Source organism: Leucoraja erinacea, chromosome 1 (genome assembly GCF_028641065.1).
Source record: "Leucoraja erinacea ecotype New England chromosome 1, Leri_hhj_1, whole genome shotgun sequence".
NCBI classification, from domain to species: domain Eukaryota; kingdom Metazoa; phylum Chordata; class Chondrichthyes; order Rajiformes; family Rajidae; genus Leucoraja; species Leucoraja erinaceus.
In genome coordinates, this window is record NC_073377.1 from 88,845,979 (window position 1) to 88,869,987 (window position 24,009).

The following is a 24,009-nucleotide window of genomic DNA, read 5'->3' on the forward strand; positions in this document are numbered from 1 at the left end:
AGACATAGTTTCAATGAAAGAGACCTGGTCATTCTCAGCAGTGAGATGAATGCCAGCTGGGAGGCCCCATCGGCCAGACATCCTGCTGGGGCCAGCAGACTAAGAGCCTGGTAGGATCGTGGCCCTAATGGTCTCCTCCAGCAGGGAGAGACACCACCCAGGCAAGCAACACACAAGGAAATCCCGTGTCCTCAGAAGCATTGAAGTTGCCAGAGTTTGAAAAATGCTGTCGCAAGACATCCCAGTAATTGGATTCATTTGTGTCTTATAATCATGAACCTGGAATCCATGATCCAGGAAAGTCCTGTTGCCCAGGATCCATATCTCAGGGCATGCTGGCACCAAAATTCCTTGGCTATGAAGTCTCCCTCAATGGTTCGTTATTATCACATGTACCAAGGTACATAGAAACATAGAAACATAGAAATTAAGTTTGTATACTAATCTCTTATGTGGGACCTTGTACAGTGAACCTTATAATCAAAGACCTGCAAAACAACATGAGGGATAGATTAAAAAAACATCTATTGACGCTCCTGAACACATCATCAGTGATGTAATCTGGGTTCATAGCGTATTTCGGGTCTTTCAACATCAGACACCCTCGCCCAGGCGACCCAGCCGTGGTTGATCAGACCACGACGTGTTCAGGTGGCATTCGCTCTTCCCCATGGACCTCCTCTCCTGATCCAGAGTCATCTCGAGCTCCTCCGCTGCCTCTGTGATGTTCTTGATGGCTCTTCTCCTCTCCATTATGTTTATGCCCAGTGCACTCAAGGCTTTGTAGAGCGATTGCCCTGCAAAACCTCTGCAGCCAACCTCGATGGGCATACACCTTGCCTTCCAGCCCTGCTTGCGGCAGTCTATGACCAGCTCTTCATACTTGGTCATCTTCCTCTCGTGGGCCTCCTCCAGACGGTCCTCCTCCGCACTGTCAGCTCCAACAAGACGATGTTTTTGGTCGCCTCTGAGACCAGGAGGATGTCTGACCTCAGGGTGGTCGTGACAATATGCTGTGTGAACTTCAGTTGTTTCACCAGGTTTACGGAAAGCTGCCAGTCCTGCGCAGTTGCCAGGATTCCTGACCGATTCCTGGCTGCTGTGGTTCTTGGCAGCTGCACTCGGGCCTTCACGAAGGTGATCATCTGGGTGGTGTGGCTGTGCTCGTCTGCAGCTGCTGATTCCCATGCTGATGGTTTCTGCAATGGGTTTAAGAACCTGGTCGTGATGCCAGGTGTACCGGCCCTGCCCAAGAGCCTTTGGGCAGCAGCTCAGGATGTGTTCCAACGTCCCCTTGCCTGAGCATTGCAGGCAATCTGGAGATTCCGCTTTAGTATCAACTCAGTTCCTCCTATTCCTTCAGTGTTGTTGGTAAGCATTGGAGCATGACTTAGGGTCACTTAGATTGCTTTGGGAACCATGATTTCACTGGCTCCAAATAAGAAGCATCTCTTTACCGGGAAGCCCTTTATATTCTGTGCAGGCAGTTGCTGCCTCTGCTGGAGACGAGGTTGCAGATGCTGAACAAGAACATTGTCCTGTAGTCGTCATCTTTCCCCCAGCCTTTTGGTGCTTCTGCTGCTTTTCAGGCTGCACCTCATGAGTTCTTGGACACCAAATCTTTAGTTTAGAGGTACAGCTATTTTTAGTTTAGGAAACAGGCCCTTCGGCTCACTCCACCACAGTCCACACTCCACCACAGTTGCTGGAGTAATCCTGACTTGTGTTACAAGTGAGTGTGGAAGCAAAAATTGAACAATGTAAACCTTTTTTTAAAGGAGGACAATTACCAGAATCAGCTTAAAACACTGAGAGAGACTCTGTTAGAGTTACAGAGTGAAATGTCTGAGCTACGGAAAGAAAGGACACTGCTTAACGAAAGTGTGGAACTGCTCAACAAGGAACTTGAATTGAAGAATCAGGAAGCCATTCAGCAGAGAATTAACAAGACACATTACAGGTTAGTAGCTTTTGAAGATATGTTTTGTTTTGGAAGTAAAGGGATGTGGCTCAGATTTAATGGTGTGTTCCATACAGGTCTACTCTGGGCCTCATTTCTTTCTGATGTCTATGAATGATTTGGACTTGAGGACTGAAGTCAAAGCTTACTGACTGTGCCATGTTGTAAATGTTCACTGATGATCTGTGCGGCTTATCCAAACTTGCCTTTACCAAGTTCACTGGTAAGAACTAGCTCATCGTAAATGTCGTGCATCAGGGTCTTGCCCAAGGTAATGTATTTTGAAGATATGAAGAACACATACAAACAAACAACAAAGAAGGAAGGGACAGACAGACTGTTGGCGAGGCAGCCATTGCTGGTGCCACCCGGTGGACCTGGAGAGACAAAAAAAGACCGGCTCTCAAAATAGCTGAAAAAACATTGATATCTGGTTATGTCAGCCATGGACTTGGCTGTTAAATCCAACAAGAAACATGAATGCTTCTGAATGTGCATTAAAAAAAATCTGGGATTTTTATAAGAATAATCACCTGACAAAAGATCTCCTTATGAAAACATTAATGTTGTTCTTGCCCAACAGTGCTGCAATATTACCCACTATCTATTTTCCATGATATAGATCACTGGAAGAAGAGCTTAAGGCAGAACATGAGAAGGAAGTCTTGCTGAAACAAAATCACTTGAAAGAAATCCAAGGCATTGTGTCTGATTTCAGCAGCTCCCAAACCCGTCTCCAAGCAAAAATAGTTTCCTTGGAAACTGAGTAAGTGTTCTATTTCCCTTTTTTTTTTTAAAGAAAGCTGGAATGAAACAAGGTGATTATTCAAAATGCTAAGAGCAACAAAATAAAAAATGTTCATGGCCTCAAATTTCCATTGTCAGTCTTATCATGCCAAAACCAACAATAGTTTATGAATTCCAACAATATTTTGTTAATTTCTGGAAACAGATGGGACAGCTCTAAAATAAATGAAGAGGCAGCGGTGGTGGTAAGGTGCCTAGCCTCACAATCCAAAGTCCTGAGTTCATATCCCACCAGGGCAGCTGTGGAAATTATATTCAATATTTACAAATTTTAGTTATGATGTCCATCCTGGCTTCTGACCAACCAATACAACTGACTCTTATTTAATTGCTCTTTGAAATGACCTAACAAGCCACTCAGAGTAGCTCACTGCCAGGATCAATAAAAGCCCATCTTGCCATTGATGCTCAGATCCTGGAAAATGTCCAAGGAGGTAATGTGGCACAGTGGAGCTGCAGGAAGCACAACCGTTTCACAGCTCCAATAGTCTAGGTTTCTTTCAGACCACCAGTCTTCTGTGTGGAGTTTGCACTTTCTGTGGCATGTTGTCTCCTCTCTGGTGTTCTGTTTTTTTCCCACAGCCCAAATACACGCTGATTAGAACAAAGAACAAAGAATAATAGAGCATACAAACAGGCTCTTCAAACAGAATATCTGTACTGAACATGATGCCAAAACCAACTCTTATCTGCCTGCACACAATCTATATCCCTCCATTCCCTACATATCCGTGTGCCTGTGCCACCCCCCGGCAGCACGCTCCAGGCACTCACCACCCTCATCGTAATAAGAAACTTGCCCCTCTCACCTTAAAGTAACGCCCTCTAGTATTTAATTTTTCCATCCTGGGAAAAAGATTGACTGTCTAACCTATTTATGCCTCTCATAATTTATCATGTCACCCCACAGCCATCGCTGTTCCAGAGAAAATAATCCAAGTTTGTCCAACCTCGCCCTATAGTTAATATCCCCTAATCCAGGCAATCTAGCAAACCTCTTCAGCACCCTTTCCAAAGCCTCCACATGGTTCCTGTATTGGGGTGACCAGAACGGCATGCGGCTGGACCACCATCCTATAGAGCATCACGACATCCTGACCCTTATACTCAATGCCCAAATCTATAAAGGCAAGCAGACCACGTGCCTTCTTTATCACTATTTATACGTGTTGCCATTTTCAAGGAGTAATGAAGCCGCCATGGAGAGTAGCGAGAATTCTCGTGCAATAGGTGCAGTGGTAGTAGGTTGCCAGGAGGTCGTAGGTTCTCGCCGGAGCTGACCGGTGAATTTCATTGGCTCATTGGGGAAAAAAACATAGTTTTCAGAACCAAGGATAACCGACCGGTAATGTTAATGTCCGCCGAGCTTCACAGCCGTGTATCTCTGGCTTCTTAAAAGTTGACTCCACTCCTTCTCCCCCCCCACCTCTCTTTTAAAGGACTTAGTTGACCCTTCCTGTACACTGTGCTTTCACCGTCTTAATTACAGCGCCAACCTTCCTGTTCATCGCGGTGTGTGTCTGTATCACATTGGCTTTGCACCATGTGAATTTCACTCAGACAGCGCTCCCCCTGTCCCCGCCTGCATAACTGGCTGGTGAAGTGTGTGTGTGTGTGTGTGTGTGTGTGTGTCACTCTGACAGTCAGCTTTCCAGTCGCTGGTTTTTCAGTGACCTGCTACGAGTTGACAGTCGCCGGCAGTCGCCTGACAAATTGCCTAAGTGGAACAGGCCCATTAGTCACCTCCTAATAAAGGTCGTACTGATTATCCCAATATTAGGTATTCTCCAGTCCTCCGGGATCTCGCCTATGGCGAAAGACAACAAAGATTTCCACGAAGGCTCCCATAAACTCCCCTCTTGCCTTTCCTAATAACCTGGGATAGATCCTGTCGGATCCTGGGATTTATTCACCCCAATGTTCAAGAGCCCCAAAACTACCTCCTTAATCTCAAACTGCCCGGGTATTTTAGTATTCCACACTGATCTCACTGTTCTCCATGTCTCCTTCTCCTTGGTGAAAACGCATGCTGAGTTCTTATTTAGTACCTGACCTACATCCCCAGACTTCAAGCATGTTCCCTCCTTTATCATTGAGTGGTCTAACCTGCTCCCTGGTTACCCTCTCATTTCCAATGTGGGCAGCTTAATAAACAATGTAAATTGGCCTGGATGTAAATATAAGTATCGGGGTTGCTGATGAGCATGTGTGAAATAATAGGTGAAGTGAAAATAAATCAGGAAATGGAATTAACAGGATTGCTGGTAGCCAGCATAGACAGGGTGGACTTCCTTTGCTGTTATCTGATATGAGAACTACATTTTTGATAAGATGTTATTAACGTGACAACATCATGATTATTGCCTTTTCTTAACTTTGACTTATTGTGAAGGATAATTCACCATGTGCGGAGTTGAAACCATCTTCTGGCTACGTGGTACATAAAATACAAACTGGCAAGATCTTTTCACCAGTGAGATAAAATAACTTCCACACCTTTATTTATCTTGACTTATGCTAACTCTTCTCAAGTTGACACTAATTTATTTATAAAGAACTCAAATTCTTTCAAATTCACAATCGTTTGCAGATTGAAAGAGAATGAAGAAAAGTCAAAAAAGCATGAATGCAGACCAGAAGATTTACACCTCATTAATAAACTTCAAGATAACCTATCAGAACGTGATCAGGTTATTAAAAGACTCCTGGTAAGTGTTCACTATGTGGAGTTTTTCCAATGGGAATCAACTAATCAAAATGTTAACCCAATGTCTGCAAGAGGGAAAACAAACCTCGACTCCTATTCAATCAATTTAGTTTGCTCCTTAATAAACCATGGATTTTCCCCAGGTGTGCCAGTTTTCTCCCACCTCAAAAGACATATGGATTTGTATGTTGATCAGTCTCTGTAAATTGTCCCTAGTATGTAGGGTGTGAATGAGGAAAGTGGGATAACATTGAACTAGTGTGATTGACAGTCGGCAGAAACTCAGTGGGCCAAGGGACCTAATTCTAAATTAAAACCAAACATCATTCATATTTCTTTATCACAATAGAAACAATATTGTTAAAATAAATAAAATAATTTTGTTTTCAAAGAGATTATCATAAGCACATTGAAATGCTCGACATTTCACTACACCCAAGAATAAGAAAAAAATAAACATGGAAATTTTTCAGGACAAAATAAAGTAACTTTAATCTCACTTCCAAAACAAAACAAAAACCCAAATGAATTTCTTGTATCGCATTTTCAGGGAAGAATACAAAGGAATTTCATATGTCATGCTTGCTGAACAGCTATTCCCTAGAATAAACCTTAACTGGAGCAGAAACGTTCAAATATAATATGAAAAGGATTATCTTCCTCAGTGACAGTTGTCGTGCTTTCAAGTAGGAAACCCAAACGCTGTTCACTCATCTGTCACTGAAATAAATGGTCTGTTGAGTGTGCAATTAAGTTGGATTGTGACAGTATTTGTTCACCCTTGCTCTGATGTGACAATGGATAAAAGGGAGTTGCAGATTAGTCAGACTTTCAACGCCAGCATTCATTTGCAAATTAAAATATATACAAACTTGGAACAAAACGCCCAAACGTTCAAACAGGTCATCTTCATATAATACTTAAAAATTCTTACAGCATTGTCGATCTTCAGGATTTAAATTCTAATACATGATTACTGATATTTTACGACTTGCTTTTTGCTAAACATTACTCACAAACACTTAATGCATTCCAGTTTGATGTTCACATTTATTTACTAATGCGGTCACCCAGGATAGAAGTTGACCTGCTGACACTTGGGTCCTGGGAGTACCCATGACATGCAGACCTTTCCACAGATAAGATAGATGGTGAATAATGTGTCAGGATGAGAGGTCGTTTCTGATCTTTTTCTATCAATGATGCTGTTCTCTGTTTTTCAGTAGCATTCTAAATGCCCCTTCTGCACCGAGTTGTCTTGAGACAGGGAATCCCAGGTGTCATAGGGACTAGAAAATGTCTAGTACATTCATGAACCTTGCTGTCTGTCCACTTTATAATCTTTTCCTGGGTCAGTTTGGAATAGAGTAATGGTTTCAGGAGCGTGATGTTAGGGAGCCAACTGAATGTTCGATGTCTCGATGCTGAAGGTGTTGCTCAGGCAACGGATACTACTGATGCACTTGTGTGTCAATGGATTTAATAGAAAGCAGATTAAGTGGGGGTCAGTCCAACAGTCTTCTGTAATTGTCATTTGAACATCCTTGCAGTCTCTCAATTGGAAGAATAGTATTATCTATATCATAGTTTTGTCAAATGTTTGTTTCCCTGATGAAGCAGGATGTTTCTTATGACAAGACCAAGCTCCTAGGATTATTAGTGAAGAGGCAGACCACACTAGACTTGGTCTTTACTATTTTCTTGCCCGAGGGTTGGCTTTTCCCACCCTGGAATTGGTCACCCAGAAGAATCAGTTTGTCTCCACTTTATTGAAGAGCTACGTTTTTTTTCCTAGGTCAAGTCTTCTTTGTCCCCATACATTTCTTTTGCACTGCTGACCATCACATATTATGGTGCATTTAGCCCAAAAGGTCAACAGCTACCAGCAAAAGTTTGACACCAATTGCACAGGGGGAGTTGTTGACGCACACTGCCGGTGAAACGTGTTCACCAAAGTGCCAATACTGGAGAGGAGCATTTCCATTTTGTGCAGAGACCCTGGCATGGAGATTCAGTGCTTTCTTCAAAAAAGGGGTGGTGCAGAATGCTTAAAACTCCAAGGAGAGGGTATTTTAAAACATCTGAAAAAAAAAGTGACCCAGCCAGTCAGGCAGCATTCGTGGAGCGAAAAACAGTTAATCTTTCAGGTCATTGATCATTCATTGGAACAAGCCAGATCTGATACAAACTGGAAAGGACATTTTGCTTGAATGATTAAACTCATTCTTGATTGCTGAGGACTTTACTAAAACCAGTCAGAAGATTGATGCAATTTATGTTGAGCATCGTTGGAACAGTAAAGGAAGCCAAAGACAGCAGTCAGAGTAGGATTGGGTCAAATTAAATAAACAGGCTACTGGAAGGACAGTCACTCATGCAAACTGAGAAGTGATGCTCTGCAAAATATCTTCGGTTCCTGTGTAGATGCATTTCACTTACTTGAAAGATGTACAACAAAGATGTTTTTCCACCTGGAAGAAATATTGGAGTCTCTGGTTGAAGGGACGGGAGATTATACAAAGCTAATTTACATTTTGGATAAGGTCTTTGCAATAATGTATTTGCAGTTCCTCGTGCAAGCTGCCTACAATGGGGCAAGGTAGAGCATGGACATATCGCAGTCCTGTACACCTGTCATCAAGTCCTTGGCTCCATGATGTTCCTGCTGAGCATTTGTTATTAATTTCACTCTGTTGCAGTTGTGAGAATCAGCTGGAAGTCTCATTGTAGCAGCTTTACGCTCTAAACATGCCAAGTCTTGTATCAGTAACACAGAATCACGGTGCTTTTAGAAAACAATCTTAAAATTGTGCATCGTAATGTATTGTATAGCAGAATTCTAGGAGAATTCATTCAGAACTCCCAGTACCACACCACAACCCCACCACCATTAAGCTTTTGTTCGTATTTAAGGATTTAACATGATGCATAAAACTCAGTTCCAGAAGCATTAAAGGTGAAAATTGAATCCATATTTTTGGTTCGACTGACTAAGCCAATAATTTTTAGTTTTTAGATTAAGGGTCACTCATCTTTCAACTGAACATTTGTTCACTGAGTTATATACTGTGTCAAACCATTCTTGCTTTGTCCAATAGAGTTAGGCATTTTCAGTATCAGGATTTTTCACAATCCACTTTTAATCCCTGGAACCTCAATGCCACTGACAATTAGGCCACTGACAATATCTTGCTTTCAGCAACTTTGGTTGTAGAAGCTTTAAGTGTGGCGCCAAATCCCTTCCATTCATATGGGCATTGGGAAAATCTTGATCTTGCTGCATTGAAGTTCACCATATCTTTTCGTATCACCACTTTAAGACCTCACACAGTGAGATTTCCTCTTGGTCCTAAATTAGAATCTGTTATGTGATTTAGACATAAAATAAATTAAAAGATTCCCCAGAGTAAATTAGTTTGTTATTAGTTTGTTAAGGGCTTGGACACAATAGAGGCATGAAACATGTTCCCGATGCTGGGGGAGTCCAGAACCAGGTGCCACAGTTTAAGAATAAGCAGTAAGCCATTTAGAACAGAGACGAGGAAACACTTTTTCTCACAGAGAGTGGTGAGTCTGTGGAATTCTCTGCCTCAGAGGGCGGTGAAGGCAGGTTCTCTGGATGCTTTCAAGAGAGAGCTAGATAAGGCTCTTAAAAATAGCGGATTCAGGGGATATGGGGAGAAGGCAGGAACGGGGTACTGATTGGGGATGATCAACCATGATCACATTGAATGTTTGAAAATTCATTAATTTCCTATGTCATAACTGTGTTCCATCTAACTCATAGGACGACAGGAAGTTTCAGCAGATAGCTTTGGCAAACAGTGAAAGTAACATCAATAGATGTTTTACCAGAACTCCTATACCTGGAAGCTTCACTCCGACCATGAAGGTAAATTACTTCTGAATCTATTAGAATTTGTGGAAAAAAATTACTTGTCTAACTGAACTGAACTTTATTTATAGAGCACTTTAAAAACAACCACTGTTGCAACAAAATGATGTACATGACTAATCATAAACATAAAACAAACCAATAAAAACATTAAAAGACAGTAAAAACAATAAAAAACAATAGAAACACTAAAACAGGGGCGAAGTCTCATGCAGGGTCGAAAGCCAAGGAATAGAAAAGTGTTTTAAGACTAGTTTTGAAAATGGACAGTGAAGGGGCCCGTCTAATGTGCAAAGGTAGAGTGTTCCATAATGAGATGGGAACGCGAACCGCGTAATGAGATGAACGATTGAGAGCTATAAATATGTAAATGGAACAAAGGATCTTGCATAGTACACGATTGCTTTGATTCATGTGTGAGACATTACTTGTCCAACGAAAAACAAAAATGGGTGTCTGGCAGGAGTACAGAGCTGATCATTGGTGAAGAACTCAGGAGCACTACCCCATCTTTTGGCCTATTTTCAGTAACTCAGCACTGGAGGGCTGTTGAAGAGGCAGTGCAATTTTAAGGCAACCATCAAATAGTTGTGCTACTAATTTCAGTGGCAGTGAGGAGGAGGCTCTGCTGCAGGAAATCAAATGAAGAAGGTGTGGTCATTTAAATATCCAGAGCTACATTTTACCCAGATAAGTGGCTTCAGTTAGTTAGGGGAGGAACATTCAATGCAATCTAGGAAGAGATTCAATCACCTCAACCATGTTTCTATGTTTTAGGCTAGGGAACGCAGATAAAATACCCATACTAACCCACAAATCTACTCATCATCGCCCCTTTCCATTATTATTATTATCTATATTACTAAAAGTCTGATCTTGACCACTTCCTATTGTTCTGTATATAGATTTTTTTTTAAACGCTGCCAAGTACGGCTGTGATTTTGGCCATCTTACTCAGAGTCCCTACGCAGGACAAGGGGATTTTTTCCATCGATGAAAAATAAGAGTTATTAGTGTTTAAAAAATGTTGAGATTCTCTCTCCTGAAGGCCACGCCCCTTCCAGAGGGACTATAAAACCCAGACATGTGGTTGTACCTCAGTTCTCTGCAAGATGGGGGAGCGAGATGTCGCGATTCTCAGTCTGAGCTATGAATAACACTGAACACATGTCTACTAAACTGTCAGTGCCCGTAATCTGGTTTGAAAATGCAAAAGTGCGTTTTGGTTTGAAAGTGCTAAAGCAAGCTGCCTTGCCTTTGGTTTTGAAAGTGCTAAAGCAAGCTGCCTTGCCTTTGGTTTTGAAAGTGCTAAAGCAAGCTGCCTTGCCTTTGGTTTTGAAAGTGCTAAAGCAAGCTGCCTTGCCTTTGGTTTTGAAAGTGCTAAAGCAAGCTGCCTTGCCTTGCCTTCTATATAATTAAAAGTCTAATCTTGACCACTTCCTGTTTACGCTTTATTTTGATTTTAGAAAAAACGCTACCACGTACGGCTGTGATTTTTGGCCATCTTACTCGGAGTCCCCCTCCGCTCATCAGGTGCCGAGGATTTTTCCCATCTATGAAAAATAAGAGTTATTAATGTTTTAAAAAGTTGAGATTCTCTCTCCTGAAGGCCACACCCCTTCCGGAGGGACTATAAAACCCGGATGTGTGGAGATGCCTCAGTTCTCTGCAAGATGGGGGAGCGAGAGGTCGCAATTCTCATTCTGAGCTGTGCATAACACTGAACACATGTCTACTAAACTGTGAGTGGTTTTACTGACCTGTCAGTGCCCTTAATGTGGTTTGAAAATGTAGTTTGAAAATGCAAAAGTGTGTTTCGGTTTGAAAGTGCTAAAGCTGTGTTGCCTTTGGTTTTGAAAGTGTTTATTAGTGTTTTAAAAAATGTTGAGATTCTCTCTCATGTCAATCACGCCATGAAGGCCATGCCCCTTCTGGTGGGAGGGGAAGGGACTATAAAACCCAGAAGTGTGGGCTTGGCTCAGTCTCTGCAAGATGGGGGAGGGAGAGGTCACGACTCGCTGTTTTTAGTGGCCTTGCACCCTGCTTGAAATGGTATGAAACTGCACTTGAATTTGGTGCCCTTGCACCTTGCTTGAAATGCCAGCACAACAGGCTTGAGTGACTGAGCCGCAAGCCCAAGAATCCTTTCGGCCCACAATGTCCCTACTAGCTCTCTGGAAACCAGTCCCTTCAGCGTACAACACCCATACTAGCGCTCCAGAAAGCCCCCCCCCCCCACTGGCCACCAATATTGGAATTGGTGGAGAGGTGGAATATTGTGTTGGGGGACCAGCCCTCCCATGTGATGCTGGGACCCAACGGGTCCCACTTAGTCTAATATCTTACTATTTTTAAAATACAGATTTGTTGAGGTCTGGTATGTGCCGCAGAGTAAATAGTGGCATTAATTACAATAACTTCAGTGACATTTAGATGAGCACTTAAATAAGCAAAGCGTGAAGAATACAGATAAATTCTGATGACTAGTACCCCCCCTTCCCAACACAGCTGAGCCCTCTTGCATCATTCACCACCCCACCATCATATACAAATCATTACACGTGCATCTCTCCTGCCTATCTGCGTTTCCATGAAACCTGAAAATGCTGGATGTACTCACAGGTCAAGCAGTTCCTGTGACAGAAAGAATTCATTTTTCAAGTCAATATCCCATTATTCAAACTATTCTTATCTGACCATCTTTAATTTATGCTTGCTTAAAAACCACTCTTCTTCAGCATCGTAAAATCATGAAAAGCTTGACGATGGCCCTTGTTCTAAATACCCAGTGTAGCTGGTGTATTACTTATGCAATCCAGGTATTTGGCAAATAACTGCACATCCTGGTATTACAAAATAAAAACTGAAAGGACTGGAAATATTCAGGTCAGTTAGCATTGGGGTGGAAATAATCTCAATTAGTACAGGTGCACAACCTTTTATCCGACAGCCTTGGGACCAGACACTTTTCGTAATTCAGAATTTTTTTTAGCGTAGATTTTAATGGCTGGCTCAGTGGTAGAGTGTTCGGCTCATATCCGCAAGGTCGCGAGTTTGCGCCTTGATCCCGGCAGTTACTCGGTCGCGAGTTTGAGTCTTCAATGTCGTTTTTTCATGCAGAATAAATGTTTGTATGAAATGCAGTGTAGGAGAGGTGTACTGACTGTGTGGGCAGAACTTTGGAAGTGATTGCCCACCAGTCTAAAACGCCGCTGTGTCTCCCTGTCCCTGGGATAGCAGGGGGCGATCAAACAGCACAATACCCCCCTCCCCCTCCAACTCCAGAGGAATCTGCTCCCCGATGGGCCGCTACGGCGACAAGTGGCAGTTTGCCCACAGCCCGAGCTGCGCCACCCCAAGAACACCTTGCACACCATCAGCTTCTGCCCCTACGTGTTCCTCTGGAGTTGGAGCGGGGCTGGGCTGGAGTTGCTGCTGGCTGTGGGTCTCTGGGATCTCCGTGCTTGCAGTGGGCCTGGGGGTCGCTGTCCCGTTGGTCCTGACGTCTCCGGCCACCCCCCCTGGACTGGAGCTGAGACTGGGAACTGTACCGCCCTTGCCCCCTCCCTCTGCAACTGCAAACAACCCCACTCTCCTGCAAGGGCGGTACAGTTCCCGGAGGATAGCAGGTGACCGGAGACGTCAGGACCAACAGGGACCCGCTCCCCGATGGACCCCTACGACGCCCCGAGCTGCGCCCCGTCATCCGCAACCCAGGTTCCTCTGTAGTTGGAGCGGGGCTGGTCTGCTGTTGGCTGTGGGTCTCTGGGTTCTCCGTGCTTGCGGTGGGCCTGGTGGTCGGTGTCCCGTTGGTCCTGACGTCTCCGGTGACTGCACTAGCCTGCTGGCTGCCATCGCCGACGTGAAGACAGTGCAAAGCCCCCGCGCCGGTGCAATGAGCGGGGAGCTGGAGAGGGGAGGGAAGGGGTCCCGATGAGGGGGTGCAGCTCGGGCTGTGGGCGAACTGCCACTTGTCGCCGTAGCGGCCCATCGGGGAGCGGCTTCTGGTGGTCCTGACGTCTCCGGCCAGTTTGCAGTTTTCCTCTGGAGTTGGAACGGGGCTGGGCTGCTGCTGGCTGTGGGTCTCTGGGTTCTCCGTGCTTGCGGTGGGCTTGGGGGTCGGTGTCCCGTTGGTCCTGACGTTTCCGGTGACTGCACTGCGCTGCTAGAATCGCCGACGTGAAGACAGTGCAAAGCCCCCGCGCCGGTTCAATGAGCGGGGAGCTGAAGAGGGGAGGGAAGGGGTCACACACATGGCCGGGAAGCAGAGGGGTGTAGGTGGGGTGAAACTGAAGGGAGCGACAATTTGCTGCTGCCTGCACGCTGAGTTTAAAAGTTCTCATGCAAGGCTCACGATACACTGTGTATCGTGTCTACCGTGGGAACTTTTTAACCCAGCGGGCAGGCAGCGGCATATTGTCAATTATTAACCCTCCCGCGCAATATACCCTCACCTCTTTTATGAATGGGGATTTAGTTCCCCTTTCTTCGAGGACCAACCGGAGGTTCCGCTGTCACCTCTGCGGGCCGCCCTCGGTGAACGTCCTGTCCCCCTGTCCCTGGGATAGTAGGGGGCGATCAAACAGCACAATACCCCCCTCCCCCTCCAACTCCAGAGGAATCCGCTCCCCGATGGGCCACTACGGCGACAAGTGGCAGTTCCCCCACAGCCCGAGCTGCGCCACCCCAAGAACAAGAAGTACCTTCCACACTATCAGCTTCTGCCCATACACTGCGTGTTCCTCTGGAGTTGGAACGGGGCTGGGCTGGAGTTGCTGATCTGGGATCTCCGTGCTTGCAGTGGGCCTGGGGGTTGGTGTCCCGATGAGGGGGTGCAGCTCGGGCTGTGGGCGAACTGCCACGTCGCCGTAGCAGCCCATCGGGGAGCGGCTTCTGGTGGTCCTGACGTCTCCGGCCAGTTTGCAGTTTTCCTCTGGAGTTGGAACGGGGCTGGGCTGCTGCTGGCTGTGGGTCTCTGGGTTCTCCGTGCTTGTGGTGGGCCTGGGGGTCGGTGTCCCGTTGGTCCTGACGTTTCCGGTGACTGCACTGCACTGCTAGAATCGCCGACGTGAAGACAGTGCAAAGCCCCCGCACCGGTGCAATGAGCGGGGAGCTGGAGAGGGGAGGGAAGGGGTCACACACATGGCCGGGAAGCAGAGGGGTGTAGGTGGGGTGAAACTGAAGGGAGCGACAATTTGCTGCTGCCTGCACGCTGAGTTTAAAAGTTCTCATGCAAGGCTCACGATACACTGTGTATCGTGTCTACCGTGGGAACTTTTTAACCCAGCGGGCAGGCAGCAGCATATTGTCAATTATTAACCCTCCCGCGCAATATACCCTCACCTCTTTTATGAATGGGGATTTAGTTCCCCTTTCTTCGAGGACCGACCGGAGGTTACGCTGTCACCTCTGCGGGCCGCCCTCGGTGAATGTTTTCAAGGACCTTTCTTCAAGGACCGAAAAAATGTCGCTATTCGCTTTTCGTTATTTGGATCGTCGGATTAAAGGTTGTGCACCTGTAATAACATTGCTGTCTGTCCTTTTCAGTACTTCCAGCAAATGATTTTACATTTTATCCCTCAAAACCAAATACTTTTGTAGGCAGTTGCTTTCTATTTCTTGCCTGTTGATAGAAGATGGCATATGTCAGCATTTTAGTTGAAAATTCAGGGCTAAAATTGCAGGGGTTTACAAAAATTATCCAGAAATGATTTTCAGAAAGCATCGTTTGAATCTTTTGATTGACATTTGGTATTGACCACGTTTTTCTATTGGATTTTCAACCTGTGGCTACCTATAATATACAAATTAGTGTTCATCATTTGACCATGATAGCCACATATAAGTTAATTAATTAGTTTTTTTTAATATATATGCAAGATGCTATGCAGAAAGCAATCTTGTTCAATATGAAGATCAATAAATGCCACAGCTCAAACACATTTTTTTTGCATGTGTGTACAAGTGGCTAGGTGAATTGAAATTTACCTTGCCTTAGTTGCTGCAGAACTCTCTTGCCCTTTTACACTGGGCTTGTACATTGGAGTTTAGAAGGATGAGAGGATGTCTTATTGAAACATAAGATATTAAGGGTTTGGTCACGCTAGAGGCAGGAAACATGTACCCGATGTTGGGGGAGTCCAGAAGCAGGGGCCACTGTTTAAGAATAAGTGGTAAGCCATTTAGAACAGAGATGAGGAAACACTTTTTCACACAGAGTGTTGTGAGTCTGTGGAATTCTCTGCCTCAGAGGCAGTGGAGGCTGGTTCTCTGGATACTTTCAAGAGACAGCTAGATAGGGCTCTTAAAGATAGCAAAGTTCGGGGATATGGGAGAAGGCAGGAACGGGATACTGATTGGGGATGATTACCCATGATCACGTTGAATGGCAGTGCTCGAAGGGAGGAATGGCCTACTCCTGCACCTATTGTCTATTTTTAAGAATGCAAGCCATGAAAGAGAAAATGTAGTTCGCTTTCCTTGCTATTGCAGTGAAACCAGTCTCCATAATCTACTTTCACACTGCTCCAGTAGAATTTACGGTTAATTTCCACTAATCAGGCAAAGATCTATATTATTCCTGGTGCAGATAAAGTGAAAAGAATATTCTTGCAACTAGTCAGCAGCATGTCTAATCCATCCCAAATATCTGGCGTGCATTTTTACAGTAAATTGACTAAGGCACAGGAAAGTGATTTATTGTTAAACAGCCAGCAGTGGTATCACATTATAATTTGAGATTGTCATCCACATGTTACCATCAGGTGTTTCCAATTATTTCAGCTCTAGTGGCAAGAAATTAGTCTATAAACAGTGTGGTGAGGGAAATGGGGCATTACAGAACTTAGTGAACAGCAGAAAATCACCAAGGAGATTAAGCATCCGAGAAGTAAATCGAAGGGGGGGGGGGGGGGGGGGGTGAGGGAAAGGAATGGAGAGCGATGGACAGGAAGATAAATTAGAGTGTGAATTCAAAGTTTGAATTTACACAGAAGGGTGGTCAGCGCCTGCAACACGCTGCAGGGATATGGTTGAAGCAGTTATGATAGTGCATTTAAGAGACCCATGGATAGGCGTAAGGATATTGATCATATTCAGGTAGATAAGAGGTGATCTTGGCATCATGTTCGGCACAGACATTGTGGGCTGAAGGGTCTTGTCTTGTCCTGTGCTGTTCTATGTTCTAATGTCAAGCTTGATAAAGAAAAAGAAAGAAGTCAGAGATAGCAAATGAAAGAAAGGAAAAGTAGGACTATTTTCTTCAAATATTCAAAATCTCCAATAACTGAACATTAATGAATGAAGTTCCACAATTATACGTTCAGCTTCTGGGCAAGGGAGGTTGGTTGGCAGTTTTTACCTCATGTTGCCAATAAGGTATTTATGCTATAATTATAATTATTTGACAAATTTCTAGGGTGATAATTGTGGCAATTAACATGCAAACACAACAATTCATGAAAATCACAAGGAGATTTAAGGGCAAGATAACATTTTTACAGTTTACTGTTTATCTGCTCCTATTCACAAATTATTGGGGGCTTTGCATATCAATAATGACGAAAGGCATTCAGACTGCGAGGCAGCATCTATGGCTTTGCCCAACACCTCCGCACTTCAACTCCCCCTCCCATTCCGTATGCGACGTTTCTGTCCTGGGCCTACTCCATGGCCAGAGTGAGTCCCACCGCAAATTGGAGAAGCAGCACCTCATATTGCGCTTGGGTAGGTAGTTTACACCCCAGTGGTATGAACATTGACTTCTCCAATTTCAGGTAGTCCTTACTTTCTCCCTCCTTCCCCTCCCCTTCCCAGCTCTCGCACAGCCCAGTCTCCACCTCTTCCTTTCTTCTTCCCAACCCCACCCCCCACATCAGTCTGAAGAAGGGTCTCAACCCGAAACGTCACCTATTCCTTCGCTCCATAGATGCTGCCTCACCTGCTGAGTTTCTCCAGTATTTTTGTCTACCTTCAATTTTTCCAGCATCTGCAGTTATTTCTTAAACAAAAGGTATTCAGACCGTACCTTTTCAGTAAAATCTCTTAGATTAAAGCAATTACTTTGCAGGCAGTAATTAATAAGATTTAATAGTTTGTTTTTGTTTTGTGAAACTGAATTTTAGAAAAAGAGAACAGAAGATTTACCAGTTCGGGTGGTCAGTGTTCCAAATCTGAGTTCATATGGGAAAAGCTTTCTAAGCTCTGAATCAAGTACAATCAATATGTTTCCTGCAATGACTAAATCTCCAAGCCTGGACCAAAACCTCAACAGCACATCAAGAATATTTCTTCAGCCTTTACAAGTCCTGCCATCTAAACCAATCCCAAGGTAATACACTGCACCTTGTATTGATTTTATACAATAATCTATAATCCAACAATAGGTTTAACAATTTATACAACTCCTTGTGCACATTTAAACTTTAAAGGTGTTTCACAGGAATGCAATCAAACAATATATGACAGAGCCACGTAAATAGTTCTCACAGGCACACTGACATATACAGCTATTGCATCCCCATCTTTATCAGTCCTGCCGCTACCACAAAATAGCCATAGATTGTCCACCATCCATTAATGGGTGAACAAACTTTATCCAACTAAATGTTGTGCAAACAGAAATCTCCGCCTCTGCTCCCTGTCATCAGCAGTGCTGCCTCAGCATTCACTCCTCTCTTCCTGCCACGGGTCTAACAAAGGCAGATGATTTGCAAATTCAGTATAATTTCTGACAGAGATGAACTTCAGTTCACTTATCTGCACAATCAGTAACTGCACTATACGTGTTGCCTGACTGACTACAGCAGTGCCTAGCTTATCTGGTATTAAAACCCTGATCCATGCCTTTGTCAGCTATGTGCTTGTTTATTCCCGACTCCTATGAATTCCTTGCCCAATGCGTTCAATGCACCATGATGGTGCCTGCCTACTTATAGACACCCAGTTCATCATTGGCATGATTCCCATTCTTACTTTCAGAACCCTCCCATTCGCTCTCTGTAATCTGTTCTACTTGCAGTTATCTGCACTCCTCTAATTCTGGCCTCTTGAGCACCCTAACGGTAATCACTCCACCGTAGACAGGTACATCTTCAGCTGCCAAGATCTTTATCTTTGGAATTCCACCTCATCCTCCTTTAAAAATTTCAGAAACCTTTGATTAGAATACTAATTGAATTAAATGTTTCCATTTTAAGTGTCCACTACTAGTGAAAACCAAGAACGGTCGAAAAATGGCACATATTAGCATTGCGGTATTTATATTTAAATCTGTAAAGGAAGCAAAGAACTTGACATCGTAGAATCGAAGCATATGACTTTGAAACCATGATTGAAATCTGGCAGAGACCATCTCCACGTGTAGTCTTCTTTCAGCAAGGAGAGAAGCACACTAGCAGAAAAGACAGCAGCGAGCAGTATTGAAATTGTTGAAAGTTAATTAGGGGGCTGAAGTTGAGTCCTGCTGTCAACCTTGCACAAGTTTCTGCCTGTTATAATTGCATGCTTGAAGCTGAGACACACTTTGCTGGTGCTTCTCAGAAGAACTTGGTTGACTGTCAAAACTTTCCAAAACCAAAACTCAGAATTGTCAGATTACAGAACACGAATGCTAAAAAAAAGTTGGAAACGTTTAAAAAACCTGCATCTTTCTGATCCCCTTTATGTTGTGTATCACCAGCAGCTCCTAAACAAGGTAAAAGTTGTGGCCAAATTAATTTCCTTGCTTGTTAAGTCAACTGAAAAAGTATTTTTGAAGTTTTCTTTCGAGCCTGCTTTTTAAAAAAAAAATCTGTTCAGGCCATGTATTTTCTGTTGCCATTTCATGAATATATTATTTCAGCCACTATTCAGCCATATTATTTACATGCTACTCCTTGCCTGTTCAAGTAGAAAATCAGCAAAGATGGAATTAACAGAAAATGCTGGAAATACCCAGTCAGGTAGCTTTTGCAGAGAGAAACAGATCTGAAGGGTCTCAACCTGAAACGTCACACATTCCATCTCTCCAGAGATGCTGCCTGTCCCACTGAGTTACCCCAGTTTTTAGTGTCTATCTTTGGTTTAAATCAGAATCTGTAGTTCCTTCCTACATGAAACAGATATTGTCGCGGGTCAATGTCTCATCATCAGAACTGGTGTGAGCAAGAGAGCCAGAAAGACTACAGAAAAAAGATCTGTGTTGTAAATTTAGCTAGCCCTCTGTCAATTGTTTTAGAACAATGACAATGGCATCAAACCGATGATGTATTGGAATGGTCAAACCAGCAAAAGCAAGATAAATTTAACTGGCCCCATATCATCATGAGTGAATGAGACATCAAGAGTGCTTTCAAGTTTCACCTACCGCCAAGCCCAAAACAATTCAGCTGCAAACCTCTCTCCAGGCTTGATTGGGCAACAGGAACAGTGGAGAATGGCAGACAAGGCAAAGGTTTTTGAAATTATTAAGCCAAGAAAGGCTCCAAGGAGTCAGAGCACTACAGGAAATAATTAGTTTCAAAGGCAAAAATAAAATCAATGACTAGAAACCCATCTGGAACAGAGGAAGCTAGTTGTTGTGAGAGGCAGTTATTATAACCCTGGAAATGAACTGTTGGAGCTTCTTGGGGGAAGTAGTTTCTATGTAATCATCATTCATTGATTTGCCATGACTTTCCATCCTTAAGGAATGGAAATATCCCATGGTATCCACAACTCCTCTGTTAACACTGCTGCACATAACAATCTAAAATCATGGATATCAAAGAACACTCATGTAATGACTACTTCAAATTAAAAAAATAAAGGCCCCAGGGATAAGGAATGTCTATCATCTCCATTGACTGAAGAATCCATGTCAACACTGGCTGCAAGACAAGAACAAATTATTATTAAGTCAAAATGCTATAATTCACTACTAAGTATCAGAACGGAAGCATTAGCATCATAAAGAGAATAATAATTTATGGGTAAAGTCCTAACATTACTAAGTTAAGGTACCAAAACACAACATTCCTACTCCACTACATATTAAAACTGAAGTTATGAGTTAGTGTGTTGTCAAAGAGTGGGCAACAATAAATATACAGTAGTCAGTCATTTAGTTGGCCAATACAAATAAGTATAATAAAATTGAAAGATTGCCCTACATAATAAATTAGTTCTTTAGGCATTTTAGCTGTTAATCTACATCAATGCCTCATAGATCATGAAGCGACAATCGTTTGATGTCTGATGAAATTTATAAATGAATCAAGAAAGGATTATTGGAATAGGGTAGCTTTTGAAATTAAACATTGTTTTCCAACTTCAAAGAATATTCTTGAAAAACTGCCAATTCTTCCATCTTTTGGGAATTTAATTCCAAAAATAAACCATTCCATGATATGAAAGACCATCTTAAATCCTTTCAGAGCCGTTGTTTTCCTTGTGTAATATTTATCTCATTCCATATGCTGATGAAAGATTAGATCACATGATATTTAACAGACTGCAAATTAACCTTTTCTGTTCATGTTATAGCATTACAAATGAGGGGATGGAAAATCAAGAAACTACAGGAAAAGATCCTCAGCAACATGAATGGTTCACTAAATATTTTTCATTCTAGAAATGAGTTAGATAAGCATGTTTTTATAGAATTTCATTTAATAAATTATTTGTGATGTCCTCAATCACCATTTCTAAGATTCCATTGAAAATAGTAATAATATTTTCACCAGGATATGCAAATATTGTTCTCAGCATAAAGTAGTGGGAATTGTCTGTCAGCGTTTGAAGTAATTCCTTGTCCCGCTCAGCATATTCCTACATCAACCAAATTGCCACATTTTTTGTTTGACGTGTATGTGTGCGTGTAAGATTCAAGGTTTTAAAACTCTGACACAAACATTAACTCTATGGGGACAGCATGCTATTCTTTAAAAAACTCTTGCACTTTATACGGTCAAGTTTGATTTTGTTAGATGTTTAATTTAGAAAAAAATAATCCTTGCATTTATTAAATGTACTGGTATATGTGGTATTAGCAACTATTATTATGAAATTGAATTAATGAACAGCAAATAGATATTTTTTTAAAGTATTGTCTTGCATGCCAGATAAAATGCCTCAATTGCAGGGCATTACGATTAAAAATGAAAGACTACCTCGTATCTTAAGTAATTGAAGAGATAAAGTTACAGAAGTTAAAACAACACAGCACTAAAAGAGCCCCTGATTTAATCACATTGCTTGATTTTCAGTTAATCAGTATTGACACATCAGAATTGCAAGATTGCGCATCCTCATTTTTAGAACAACTGGTTTGTTAAATAGTTAGCTAAAGGATTTAGAAACAGGGGGACACTGTGCAGAGCAAGTGGGAGCCTTTCCAAATAACAATTTAGGTTAGTTTGCTATTTGATGTAATCCATTTATTTGAATGTTAGAAATGGCAATGTTTTACTCAATTCTTCTTAAAATTAGCACAAGATCCCTTTTGGTTTGGATTTCTTTCTTTAACAAAATTAATTCCTGATTGGAAAGATGAGTATTTCCCAATAGAGGACAGGTGGGAACTATATTAAGGACATAGAATATTATAACACATGAAAAAGTCCTTCAGCCCACAAGGTCTGTTCCAACATGATTCCAAGTTAAACTAATCTCCTTCGCCCACATGTGATCAATATCCTCCATTCCCTGCATATCCATATGCCTACTTAAAAGCCTCTCAAACAACACTGTTGTATCTGCCACCACCACCACCCCAGGCTGCGCGTTCAAGGCACCCACCGCTGTGTTCTGGAAACATGAGATGGTTTTAAGTTCTCTTTAAGGGACAATTCTGAATGAACCTTAGCACTGTGGGAGAATGTAGAGAAAATTGAGGTACAGGATGATTAGTATCCACGTTGTGTGGATGCCAAAAATTATTGGGCAATTGATACTTACAATATACTGCTAACATCACACTTATGTTTAATGCAGAAAGATCACTCCTCCTGGTGTTTTTTAATTTGTTAGTGGAATATGACTATAATGTAAACAGGGAACATGGTGCTATTTATACAGTTTTTAAATGTAGCAATGTTGTAAATATATACAATGAAATAAATTACATTTTTTGAGCATTGCCACTCAGAGAAGGAATATTACTACATACACCAAAAAAGCAAACTGCACACGCAGGGCTTAGTAACATATCCTTAAACTGGATCTACCACTATTAGAATAATAAGCTATTCACTTACCATATGTGAATGTAATCAGATTCAATCTTTCAAATTGATACCCGTTTGAGATGACTAACAAAATACATACGGTCCACTGAGTCTGCAACAAACAATCACCTGTATACTAGTTCTGTCCTACACTCCAAAACCAATTAATCTACAAACCTGCACATCTGTGGGAGGAAAACCGGAGCATCTGGAGAAACCCCACAGTCACAGGGAGAAAGTACAAACTCTGTAGGGGTAGCACCAGTGGTCAGGATCAAACCCGGGTCTCTGGTGCTGTAAGGCTACAATACTGCTGCACCACCCTATTAATTTCATTCTCTGCATTAGATTCTAAATAAAGATTTATTGTTACCTTTCCCTCATAGATTGCTGCAATAGTATAGGAATCTAATGAGACCCGATCTGTAGCATTCTTGTGTGTCTGAGTATGTATGTACTTCCTGGAATCAGTCTGGTGCAAATTTGCTATATTGATCCTTGGGGTAAAAAGGTTGTCCTGAGCAACTTTAAAGATTGGACCATCTTTAATGAAATTATGAATGAGAGGTGACCTCATGCATGATTTTGAGAGGGATTGGTTGATTTGATCACGTTATTGTTAAGCATGGAATTTAGTGCAGAGACTCAGAATGGATAATTATTTAGAATTCAGCAAGTTAAATTTCTTTGGCTCAGCATCACAGCCCTCCAAGATTAATTAAAAAAGTTTACGAATCTTTCAGCAACGTTCAAGCCGAAATCAGCTGACTAACAGGGGATCAGGTGGGGTAGTGGTGTCGAGCTGCAGGATTTAATCAATCTTTTTGAACAGGAGTGGAGACCCGAGGGGCCTGGTGCCCTGTGCCTGTTCATCTCCACAGTTCAGAACATTACTTGTCCATGTTGGGGAGATGGCACAAAGTGCAGGTGCACTGTTGTGAATGGAGCAGCGGGAGAACATACAAAAATCACTGGAATATAAGATGTTGATCAATTATGGTTATATTGGCAACCTTCACGCTACAACATTTCAGGTCATGAAAATTATGCCCTACCGAATTCACAAGTCACCAAATGTAACGCATGCACAGATGACAGTTTTGTGCGATGGAAATTGTTCCAGGAACCCTCCCCAGGACTGCAGAGGCCACCTGAACTTGAAGGTCCAGCAGAGCTACAGTTCCGGTGTGCTGGAAAATGAGCGGGGAACTCTTTATGGACATGATGGGCTGAATGGCAGCCCAAATTCAAATTTCTTCAATATTATGAAATGGAACAGCCACAAGAACCCATAAACAGATACTAGTTGAAAGAATCAACTATCAAGCTAAAGCACAAAAGGAAACAATGTTCCTCCATGTTCGGCTGGCATGTTGATCATCTTCATGGTGTATTTTGCAGACTTATTTGTGCACTCAGGAAACAATATATTTTAAAGTAATTTGTAAACCTGGTT

General features: G+C 42.6%; 1 protein-coding gene across 1 annotated transcript in view; it reads left to right on the top strand.

The window, feature by feature from the left end:
* Positions 1-23,849, top strand: part of LOC129698999 (protein FAM184B-like) — a 238,732-nt gene extending 214,883 nt beyond the window's left edge. The window contains exons 11-16 of the mRNA XM_055638560.1: positions 1,779-1,960; positions 2,583-2,726; positions 5,358-5,475; positions 9,262-9,366; positions 17,493-17,698; positions 20,872-23,849. Of these exons, the coding sequence (XP_055494535.1) occupies positions 1,779-1,960; positions 2,583-2,726; positions 5,358-5,475; positions 9,262-9,366; positions 17,493-17,698; positions 20,872-20,959 (843 nt within the window). The 3' untranslated portion in view covers positions 20,960-23,849. The remainder of the gene's footprint in view (positions 1-1,778; positions 1,961-2,582; positions 2,727-5,357; positions 5,476-9,261; positions 9,367-17,492; positions 17,699-20,871) is intronic.
* The last annotated feature ends 160 nt before the right edge of the window (positions 23,850-24,009 follow it).